At 38.7% G+C, this 12,762-nt stretch overlaps 1 protein-coding gene across 1 annotated transcript in view; it reads right to left on the bottom strand.

The window, feature by feature from the left end:
- Positions 1-11,162, bottom strand: part of rtn1b (reticulon 1b) — a 48,805-nt gene extending 37,643 nt beyond the window's left edge. The window contains exon 1 of the mRNA XM_051875338.1: positions 10,515-11,162. Within this exon, the coding sequence (XP_051731298.1) occupies positions 10,515-10,737 (223 nt within the window). The 5' untranslated portion in view covers positions 10,738-11,162. The remainder of the gene's footprint in view (positions 1-10,514) is intronic.
- Positions 11,163-12,762: the final 1,600 nt, after the last annotated feature.

The raw sequence follows: 12,762 nt of genomic DNA, 5'->3' as shown, positions 1-12,762 counted from the left end.
AGTCCTACTTAAAAAAATCACTGTAAAGTTCAGCTAATTGCATTTAATATGCATTTAAACATTCATTCAGTTCGCGCTTAAGTACACTCTTTTGAAGAATATTATTTCAGTATTAAGTAAATAATAACTCTTTTTAAAATGCTCTTTTTAAAGTGTATGTTATCACGTCCATCAAAATACTTAGGCTGGCTGTCGGTTGGAATATTAGAACTAAAATCATCACCATAACACGCTCATGGGCATCAATCACTTCAATGAATACTTGCCAGCTAAGAAATAAATAATTATTACCTTGAGATCCATCTGTTTTCAGATCCACATAATCTGAAACTGATGACATTGATGTCTGTCAAAAAATAATGTTCACAATACACAGTACTATTTACGAGAAGCAGAGGTCCAGTAAGTACACACATTCTCTGGAAAATCCACAGTACCGGATGTTTTGACTACATGATCGCTTTCTGAGAAGAGGCTGAAAATGGCGGCCCGAGGGGCTTTCAACATGCTGTCTGCCAGAGACGATAACATACATAATACATAACACACATGAGTATACATTTGTTCTTCACTTACTGAAATTGAATTGGAATGATCAAGGAACTTAGTGAAATACTTTACACTGCATGCTAAAGAGAATAAATGCCAATCCAACTGAAAAACTTCGCCAGGTTAGTGAACATTGTTCAACGACAATGTGTTGATTTTGACAGAAATTATGTACAAACTACTCATTCTGATTCTGAGATTCCTGATGTAAATATTTTCAATAATTTTCTATTCTTGATCTTTTTTTTTTTTTTCATCATTTTGGCAATAGATGAACTTTTAAATGAGCAGTCTTGAAATGAGTCCCTGTAGTCGTCCAATTTGACTCTCATATACTGATGTAATATATATCAAACCTGACAGGTGATAAAATGTAGTTTGATCACCATCTTAATTGTTTAAAAGATTAAGGCAATAAAATAAAGTTTGATAAAATGTTGTTCAATTTTCCAATAAAAGATGATTTTTTACATGATTTGTTACATTTAATTACTCGTTAGCAGATTTTGACTATTTATATATATATATACACACACACACTGCTCAAATAAATTAAAGGAACACTTTGAAAACACATCAGATCTCAATGGGGGAAAATATCATGCTGGATATCTATACTTGTATGGACTGGGTAATGTGTTAGGAACGAAAGTTCATCGTTTGATGGAAATGTAAATTATCAACCTACAGAGGACTGAATTCAAAGATACCCCGAAAATCAAAGTGAAAAAATGATGCAGCAGGCTCCATTTTGCAGAAATTTCATTGCAGCAACTCAAAATGGTACGCCTGACAACGTCGGGGCATGCTCCTAATGAGACGATGGATGGTGTCCTGGGGTATTTTATCCCAGATCTGGACCAGGGCATCACTGAGCTCATGGACAGTCTGAGGTGCAACCTGGCGGCGTCGGATGGACCGAAACATAATGTCCCAGAGGTGTTCTATTGGATTTAGGTCAGGCGAGTGTGGGGGCCATTCATTGGTATCAATTCCTTCATCCTCCAGGAACTGCCTGCATACTCTCGCCACATGAGGCCTGGCATTGTCGTGCACCAGGAGGAACCCAGGACCCACTGCACCAGCGTAGGGTCTGACAATGGATTTCATCCCGATACCTAATGGCAGTCAGGGTGCCATTGTCTAGCCTGTAGAGGTCTGTGCGTCCCTCCCCAGACCATCACTGACCCACCACCAAACCGGTCATGCTGAACGATGATACAGGCAGCATAACATTCTCCACGGCTTCTCCAGACCCTTTCACGTCTGTCACATGTGCTCAGGGTGAACCTGCTCTCATCTGAAAAGCACAGGGCACCAGTGGCGGACCTGCCCATTCTGGTGTTCAATGGCAAATGCCAATCGAGCTCCACAGTGCCGGGCAGTGAGCACAGGGCCTACTAGAGGACATCGGGCCCTCAGGCCACCCTCATGAAGTCTGTTTCTGATTGTTTGGTCAGAGATATTCACACCAGTGGCCTGCTAGAGGTCATTTTGTAGGGCTCTGGCAGTGCTCATCCTGTTCCTCCTTGCACAAAGGAGCAGATACCGGTCCTGCTGATGGGTTAAAGACCTTCTACAGCCCTGTCCAGCTCTCCTAGAGTAACTGCCTGTCTTCTGGAATCTCATCCATGCTCGAGACTGTGCTGGGAGACACAGCAAACCTTATGGCAATGGCACGTATTGATGTGCCATCCTGGAGGAGTTGGACTGCCTGTGCAACCTCTGTAGGGTCCAGGTATCGCCTCATGCTACCAGTAGTGACACTGACCCTAGGCAAATGCAAAACTAGTGAAAAACAGTCAGAAAAGATGAGTAGGGAAAAAAATGTCAGTGGCCTCCACTTGTAAAACCATTCCTGTTTTGGGGGTCGTCTCATTGTTGCCCATCTAGTGCATCCGTTGTTAATTTCATTAACACCAAAGCAGCTGAAACTGATTAACAACCCCCTCTGCTACTTGACTGACCAGATCAATATCCCAGGAGTTTACCTGACTTGATGCTATTCTCTGATTAAAAAGTGTTCCTTTATTTTTTTTGAGCAGTGTATATATATTATATATATTATATACCAGGCTACCAATTCTTTTGTGGTGGGCGGAACTATTGTCTGACATTTGGCAAGAGGTCAATTTCTCTTTCCTTGAGCTATGCAGCTCTGACAGTTTTAACTGAGCTTAGAAAGATCAGTACATTGTGAGGACTTCCTTCCTGCAGTCTGTGTTATTTCTGGTCAGCGCCAGGTCTATCTTCACAGGAAGACACTGATGAAGCAACACTGCAAAATTTCCTTAATAAACAAGAGTGACAAAAAGGGACTAGTAGGGAAAGTATGACAGGGGTTAAAAAAGCAACACAATTATGTCCCACAATTACATGCACGTGATGAGGATTTGCAGTGCTTAACATGGTGGATGCAGGTGCACCTTTCAGCATGAAAGATGTTCCGAGCAATTGAAGGAATGGTCACTGTCCCGATCAGGCTCGTCCTGCATGGTCACAAAAGTTTATCATTTGCATGAGATAAAAGACACAAAAATCATGACTTTTGTAACTTTAATAAGGATCAGTCTATATTTAATTTATAGACTACGCAGTGTTATTTTACATTTGATTACTTTATTCAATTTCGGTACCTGAAAACTACTGTTAGACCTATCTGAAAAACCTGAAAAGCACAGTTTATTTCACTTGTATCTTTATTATTTTTTATTTATTTATTTGTGCTATTGCTTGTAGTTTGATTATATTATTATTTGTTCTTTTTTATTAAAGACTGTTTACTTGTCTTTAATAATGTTTAAAATTTATATTACTTAGTTTTAGCTGTGGTATTGAATCTTATTCATTACAATACAAGGTTACATGGGTCAAAAACAATAACTCCTTTATTTATTTATTACTTTTTTTTATGGTGGGGCCGGTGAAAATTATTTATTGAATCAAATCAAGAATTGAGAACCAAATCAAATTGAGATCTTGTGAATCTGAATCGAATTGGGGCATCTGTGTTGATACCCAGCCCTAATTACCAATAGAGAACAATCTGTCAGGAAAAAGAAGACACAATAATAATCTGTCTACCTTGTAAAGCTGGACAGATAAGCATATGCTAAGACCTTTTACATAATCACTTTAGTCTGTTATGCAATGTGCTTGCTGTGTTCATTCATCACAACAAACAGTACATTGGCTGAACACACCTCATGTTAGGCTATTTAGCATGTTTCTAGTATTTTGCCTATGTTGATATTCAACAGTGCTTGGTAATGTAACATGTATGGTCTGTTTTGGTTTAATATTCACTGTGTTCCGTTTTCTCTAGTTAGTTTCCTTGGTAATTACTTCTACACACCTGTTCCATTTTATCTTCTTGTATTGAAGCCCTGAGTTTCCTAAGTTCATTGGTCCGGTACTGTCAGCGTTAAACGTGGTTGTGTTTATTGTTTCCACCTGCGATCTTTTAAGTTTTCTGTGTGGATTTAATAAAGACTGTTTTTGCTGAGGAGGACATCACCAGCCCCACTCCAGACCCAGAGCCCAGCCAGCCATCGCCCCGCTGCATGGACATGATGCCAGAACCCACAGCAGACGGAAAGCCAGAGCCTGCCGCGATGAGTATGCCAGAAAAAAGGGCTGAACCCACCATCGCCCCATAGCCCCACAGAATGTCTGACCTGGTACGTGTGCCAGCAACATCATATATCGCCATGGGATTGCTAGTGGAGTACGAGGGTATGGAGGTATGGAAGACCCCACCAACACTTAGGGATGAGCTGCAGCTGGCCACTATATTTTTTTTTATGATGAATAGGAAGAGAATGTTTCCCTGATTCTCCAGTCAGTCGGCCCTGCCTCCGCTGGTTCCGTCAGTTCCTCAGCTCCTCCCTGGTTTACTCTACTATGCTGCATGGATGTGCCTCAAATCTGTCGATCTCAAGAGGCCTAGTCAAGAGGATCCTCTGGCTCTGCCTCCAGCCGTCGAGCCCATCACTCCACCTCGGTTCATCGACCAGTAGGCTCCTCCCTCACTCAGCTCCACCTGGGACCATCATCCTTATTGTTCCACCAGGCTCCCTCGTCACTCCGGCTCCGCCTTGGTCAGACGTCACTCTGCCTGCGCCATGGATTAATGCGCCTTCAGCTGTGCTTTGTCCCTCCACCCCTCCGGCTCCGTCGAGCTCTGCCTTCCCTCCAGCTCTGCATCAGTCCTATGGCACCTTGGCTCCACCTCAGACTCCACATGTGGCTCCGCCTCGGTCTCCTAAGCCATCAGTGTTGTTTGTTCCCATCAGCTCTTAGTCTTCGCCTGGGGCTCCACTTCCATTGCGTAACACAGGTGTGTCAAACATACGGCCCCAATCCAGCCCAGGGGATGATTTGAACAATAAAAAAATAGAGACGCACCGGTCGACTGGCCATAAATTGGAATGGTTGGAATTGGAAAAAGTTTTATTTTGGCTGATCTTTATTCTGGATTTGCACACAAACTGCTTTGTAATTCCCAAAATGTCATTTGTGTGGGAATATTACAAAGTCTGTAAATAGGACGTTAACACAGGCCAGACAGGGCATGCTGAAGACAGACACAAAGAGGAGAACACAGACCAGGCGCAGTAGCAGGCGCAGAAAGCTCACTGTTTGCGAAATATAGGAATAAAAATATAAATATTGAAATGGGGGTAGGGGTTTATATGAATGGATCTATGAAAGGGAACTGTCTTCAGAACAGTTTCAATGGCATTTCCTTGTCCTTTTACCTCCGTATAAAGTAGTGTAAAGCTTTGTGTACAGCAGTAAACAAGGAAATGCTATATTGCTGCTGTTCCATATGCGCCACCTACTGACAGAGAGTAATTTTGCATTTTCATTCAGTCCATCTGCTGTTTTTGTTTTGTGTGTCTTCTAGCATAATTATAGCATAATTTCACAAAACAAAAGTCAGACAATTCTGTTTATGCTTTAAATCTTGAACATATACAATTTAATTTAAATTAAAAAAAAATAACTGCTCATGCTACATGTGTATACTATATAATAATTGAATCCCTTTACAGAATATCAACATATTATAGATAGAATGTAAGAGCTTTTTGAAATCATGACAGCAAGTGCTGAGTCAGTGGAAGTGCTAATGCAGCGCATGTGTTACCACAAAAGAAAAATGGATTCTTTTAATCTTGTTATAGTTCTTAGTACTTTTTGATGTTTATGCAATATTCCACAACTAACAACACTTTCTGTATGTGTGTGAAGAAGAAAGTGAACTTGCATTCCAGTTTCCCTAATGAATCACGACTCACTGAAGTGAAGACATTAAAAACAATGAACTGCCTGCTGTAGAATACAACTCAAAGAATTTCTGATTTCTGATACCACCAACAGCACAGTGGGGTCTCTCCAGTACATAACCTATACATGATATATAATTGCTCATTGTATGTTCTAAATCAAATAGTGTTGCCAGTAACCCAGGAAACATGCAAGGCACTCTCTACTTATACTGTAGCCATGGTTCAGTCCAGTACTACTACTGAGCACAAAAGCAAACTATCAGATTTGTATATGTTCTTGGTGAAAGTACTGCATTGCAAGGAAGCTAATTTTAACAAGTATAAATCTATCTGTATCATGAGGTTAAAAAAAAATAAAATACTCAAAACATAGGCAAATGCTAGATGAAAAACCTGAGAAATTTTTAGCATCATACTGGTATGAATCAAGTTTTTATAATTACTTAGTGGAAATATTAACAGTATAAAAAAACCCTCTGACTCAGCTGTTCTCAAAAACTGGATATGATATATTCACATTAAATGTATTCTGTCAGAGGTTATGTTTCAGATCTGTCCACTAAATTATTCACGAACAAATGCATGGCTAAACTCTAACCTAAAATGGTCTCATCAAAAGTCAAAGGTGTAATGTGTTCTCACCGAAAAGAATCAGGCTCATTTCATGTTAAAATCAACATTTTAACAGATTAACATTGTGCTCAAAATGTGATCTAATGACTGGTTTTCAAAAAGGCAAGAATCACATCCTCTAAGAGTCAGTATTGTGGTTCAATAAGCACTGGGTTAGGCTGTCATTCAGCTAATGAGAGATTCAGCCTGATAAGAGGATTTTCTCACAGGACTCTGATTTTCATCCATTTGTCAATGTCAATCTGGTGATTCAGACACTTTGTGCGACTCACTCATGATGCATCTATAAAGAAACTCACAACATTTAATATACTAATTTGAGTTCATTTATCAGTGATTTAGATCATAGTAAGTGTTTACTTGCACAGGTTAGGAGAATATCCTATGGTGGCCACAAGAAACCTCACTGAACACTGAATTTATTGCAAAGTGAAAAATGTTTAAAATGTCCTTTTGTTTGGATAAACAAATTAAGAGCTATTAGACTGCAGCTAAAGCACTTTCATTGCTCCTGCATTGTGACGATTTGATTTATTTTTCCCTTACCACCTAATACCATTTCCACATTAGCTCACTGTATTATATCTCATAATTAGGTTATTTTTGTGTTACCCAATGATAACCTCTCCATCTTTCTGTGATACCCACAAGAAAGACTATTACATAATCTCACTCTCACTCACCAGTCCACAGCATTAAGATCAAACAGAGAAAGAAAGACTTGTCTAAAACCAAAATTGAAAAAGAAAACATCTTTAGTTTCATAAAGATCTGGTTTATATGACCTGAAAATGAGAGCAAAGAAAAGTATCCTACTGCATATAGTATTACCATTACTTATGTCTTATATTTTTATCTCATTGTCTACAGACTATTTTTGAACTGAGGCTTTATTAACATGGAGCTACTCTCTCATCTCAGTAAGATAAAAAAAAAGTCAGAATTGCTCTGTCTTCCATTAATTTCTCTTGCCTAGTAGCATAATGTCATATATCACAGAGTTTCGATCCACGCCTGTGAGGTTTTGAAATGGCAATGTCAAGTATTGATCTCTATGCAGTAAAGGACCTGTAAAGGTTACTGTAAAGTGTCTGGTCTGAAAAGCAGCTGAGACACAATGGAATAATAACCACAGACAAAAAAAAAAAAAAAAAAACTATAGTTGAAGGGGAAAGAGGGCGAGTTATACAACGCCTCACAAACACGGTACACAAGTAAATAGGTCTCATTCGTGACTTAATTTAAAAAAAAAAAATTACAGGTATAGATTTATGGAGACAAACAGAGGCCTCAGTTTTGTGATATTAGATGAATATAGTATATTTTGTGAATACATTCTTATAAATAATTTTTTCCTCCCTTGAGGAAAACAGTTTATAAATCATACTAAATTAGTTTTTTTGAAAATGTGAAAATGCATAATGTTTTCTGCAAGGGTTAGGTTTGGGGGATAGAATATACAGGTGCTGGTCATATAATTAGAATATCATCAAAAAGTTGATTTATTTCACTAATTCCATTCAAAAAGTGAAACTTGTATATTATATTCATTCATTACACACAGACTGATATATTTCAAATGTTTATTTCTTTTAATTTTGATGATTATAACTGACAACTAAGGAAAATCCCAAATTCAGTATCTCCGAAAATTAGAATATTGTGAAAAGGTTTAATATTAAAGACACCTGGTGCCACACTCTAATCAGTTAATTAACTCAAAACACCTGCAAAGGCCTTTAAATGGTCTCTCAGTCTAGTTCTGTAGGCTACACAATCATGGGGAAGACTGCTGACTTGACAGTTGTCCAAAAGACGACCATTGACACCTTGCACAAGGAGGGCAAGACACAAAAGGTCATTGCAAAAGAGGCTGGCTGTTCACAGAGCTCTGTGTCCAAGCACATTAATAGAGAGGCGAAGGGAAGGAAAAGATGTGGTAGAAAAAAAGTGTATAAGCAATAGGGATAACCGCACCCTGGAGAGGATTGTGAAACAAAACCCATTCAAAAATGTGGGGGAGATTCACAAAGAGTGGACTGCAGCTGGAGTCAGTGCTTCAAGAACCACTACGCACAGACGTATGCAAGACATGGGTTTCAGCTGTCGCATTCCTTGTATCAAGCCACTCTTGAACAACAGAAGTGTCTCGCCTGGGCTAAAGACAAAAAGGACTGGGCTAAAGACAAAAAGGACTGGACTGCTGCTGAGTGGTCCAAAGTTATGTTCTCTTATTTTTTTGCATTTCCTTTGGAAATCAGGGTCCCAGAGTCTGGAGGAAGAGAGGAGAGGCACACAATCCACGTTGCTTGAGGTCCAGTGTAAAGTTTCCACAGTCAGTGATGGTTTGGGGTGCCATGTCATCTGCTGGTGTTGGTCCACTGTGTTTTCTGAGGTCCAAGGTCAACGCAGCCGTATACCAGGAAGTTTTAGAGCACTTCATGCTTCCTGCTGCTGACCAACTTTATGGAGATGCAGATTTCATTTTCCAACAGGACTTGGCACCTGCACACAGTGCCAAAGCTACCAATACCTGGTTTAAGGACCATGGTATTCCTGTTCTTAATTGGCCAGCAAACTTGCCTGACCTTAACCCCATAGAAAATCTATGGGGTACTGTGAAGAGGAAGATGCGATATGCCAGACCCAACAATGCAGAAGAGCTGAAGGCCACTATCAGAGCAACCTGAGCTCTTATAACACCTGCGCAATGCCACAGACTGATCGACTCCATGCCACGCCGCATTGCTGCAGTAATTCAGGCAAAAGGAGCCATAACTAAGTATTGAGTGCTGTACATGCTCATACTTTTCATGTTCATACTTTTCAGTTGGCCAAGATTTCTAAAAATCCTTTCTTTGTATTGGTCTTAAGTAATATTCTAATTTTCTGAGATACTGAATTTGGGATTTTCCTTAGTTGTCAGTTATAATCATCAAAATTAAAAGAAATAAACATTTGAAATATATCAGTCTGTGTGTAATGAATGAATATAATATACAAGTTTCACTTTTTGAATGGAATTAGTGAAATAAATCAACTTTTTGATGATATTCTAATTATATGACCAGCACCTGTACACTCTGTACAGTACAAAAACCATTGTCAAAGGAGAGTCCTCATAAAACATGTTTCTGACGATTTGTACTACTTGCTCAAGAAGTGCCACCTGTGCAAAGTCTTTTTCAAGTTAAAACATGGGTGGTATGCTTTGTGAGGCACAAAAGAAGCTGTCAGATGTATATGACAGCACGAAATTGGGTAAAAAATGTAGATAGCACATCTTCACAGAGAAATAATAACTCAACAGAATGTGCTACTACCAACATAACATTCATGTGTGATATGTTGTGAGGCTTCACTAAGCTCCAACCCTACCCCAAACCCTATGTTAAAACCATGAAAATATAGTGTTTGTATATGTAGCATATATTGTCAGAACACCTTTTCTTTTAAGGATCAAAAACACTTGTGAATCAGCTGAAGCAGTCACTAAATTAATTGACTCAAAATGAACAAAGAATTACCTTATCTTTACCTTACCAGTTACTGACCGGTTGTTCATATGACAACGTGTAGTTAAAGATACACATTATTTTATTATCGTCTGTGATATTTCGTTTATTGAGCATTTTATATAATACATAGTTAGAAAAGAACCAATTGTTAGATTGTCTGTGTAAACACACGTTTTAAAATAAATAAATGTACTATTTAGCCTATTGTTATATCTTATCTGCTTACATTTGAAAGGATGATTTCATCATTTACTAACGGACTGTTGAGGGTTGTAAATGCAAAAAGAATAACATTTTCTCAAATATTTCTTCCTCAAAAGTGGTAAAACAATCTAGAACAGTTAAGTTCCTTAATGTCCAACCTCATTTTAACAAAACATATACTTCTACTTCAGACAAAGCGAGCCAGTAAGCCAAGGTATCTGCTACTTGATAACAAGGCCCCGGTCGACAGAGAAGTTAAACACTGAGGTAGTTCAAAGCATTGCATATATGATGATATAGATCAAAATCACATTACCTGTGGAAGCAGTCTCCATGACAACAGGGAGCGGTTGCCGGTCGCTTTCGGGATGGCTGAAAAACTGTTTCTCTTCACTTGACTCGTCCTCCCAGTCTCTCATCTGCCTCTCCTCTCCCAAGTCATCACGCCGGGCGGTAGTGGTACTCCCGAAGCGATCGATTTCCTCAAAATCGTCCACGTACCAGCTTCCCTCCGAACCTGCCTCCGGCTTCACTGACATTTTTGAGCGCTCTTCTGTGTGCGATGCTTTTCAGAGAGACGCGGCCACAGAAGCAGGCAAAACACTGTTGAACTCCTCGGATCAGACGCTAGGTAACTATCAGAAGTGGTTTGGACAGGCCGAGCGCTCCGACAGAGGCTCACGCTGCTGAAAATGGCTTGTTTAGTTCAGTGTTTCGGCGCTGACGTCACCGTGCCTCGAGCCCATAGTGGCACGCAGTATTTAAACACACAGAGCTGGAAATGGGCATAAAATAAGACTTTCAACACCTGGTAATGAATTAAGATGGAAAATTGTTAGAATCGTTTGAGCGAATAAACTAGCTCTATAGAGTAAATGTCAAATTAATTTCATTAAAATATTGTGAAGCAACGCAACAACGACCAAGTTTGCTGTAAGTGGATCTGAGCGTTGCCGTTGTCCTACAAGTTACACTCGATTGTTATTGCATAGTCATTGGTCTTGTTCTTTTTTTTTTTTTAAGGAAATAGTGACATCTAGTGGTTTCAGCGATATTCTGCAGGAGGGGCCGTAGACCTTTTTCAGTTTAAAGGGTTAGTTCACCCAAAAATTTTATCATTTATTACTCACCCTCATGTCGTTCTACACCCGTAAGGCCTTCATTCATCTTCGGAACACCAATCAAGATATTTTTGATTAAATCTGATGGCTCAGTGAGGCCTGCATTCAAAGCAATGGCATTTCCTCTCTCAAGATCCATAAAGGTACTCAAAACATATTTAAAACAGTTCATGCGAGTTCAGTAGTTCTACCTTTAATATTATAAAGCGACGAGAACACTTTCTAAAATATATATATATTTTTTAACAATTTAGTGATGGGCCGATTTCAAAACACTGCTTCGGAGCTTTACTAATCGAATCAGTGACGACCTTCTGTTGAATCCGTATTTACAGTCCGTTTTTTCTAAGAATGTTTATATTTTTCAAAACAAAGATACACAGTAAACTCCATGGATACTTACAATGAAGATTCTTTTTCATTTACTCATCTTTTATTTAGCTTTTTACTTCCATTGTCATAGTTGCTTAGTTCACAAACTGTGGACTGTACAGATTCTTGCACCATATATATGCAATAATCCATACTTTTTCTTTTAGGGCTCATAAGCATTTCTTTATTGTGGAAATAAAAGTGACTGACAACTAAATCTGCAAAAACAACCCCTTTCTGCTATTATTATTATGGCTATTATGAGAAAACAGCTCTGTCCACTTCAGTAACAGAGCCATAATTATGAAAGAATATGTTATTGTGTAATGTAGGATACATTATGTATTATAATATAGCATACCCTCATGTCATTGCTCATCATATTAGTAATTATCCATTGTTGCTCAGAGAAATATTTTTCTTTTTCTTAGTTTTTTCGCATAACAATATTATTTCTTTGTGTTGCATTGCATTTTTCAGACAACTATTTTTATTTATTTTTAGTACAATGCAGATGTCACTTTTGTAGGAAATCTGAACTCTAAAAAGTAGTAAGTAACGCAAAAACGACTAAATTTGCTACAAGTGGATCTGAGCGTTGTCCTAAAAGATACACTCAACTGTTATTGCATAGTCATTTTTTTTTTTTTTAAGGAAATAATGTCATCTAGTGGTTTCAGAGATATTCTGCAGGATATTCTAGTCTGGTCACAAATGAATGGAAAACCATGAAGGATAGAAGAAGAAACAACAGCAACAATAGCATGCTCTTGGCTTTTCAGTCAGTATGGCATGCAGTGACCTTCCTCTTCATCTCTTCTGAGCAAATGAGAAGTGGATGCTGTCATTTGAGAAGCAGATTAGCTACTGCTTTTCCCCCCCACTTGCCCTCAATTCATTAAATCCCACTAGAAACAACTATTCATTAAAACTATTCTCTCACTGATGCATTCAATCACTTATTTATTTCTGCATTGTGTTTCATTGTTTCTGACCCTGACCGGATCCACTTGACCACTTGACAGTCTATGTTCAAATTGTGGAGAAATGAAATGATGATCCTTTGTATCT

Source organism: Ctenopharyngodon idella, chromosome 20 (assembly GCF_019924925.1).
Source record: "Ctenopharyngodon idella isolate HZGC_01 chromosome 20, HZGC01, whole genome shotgun sequence".
Lineage (NCBI taxonomy): Eukaryota > Metazoa > Chordata > Actinopteri > Cypriniformes > Xenocyprididae > Ctenopharyngodon > Ctenopharyngodon idella.
This window is presented reverse-complemented; position numbering and strand designations above follow the sequence as displayed.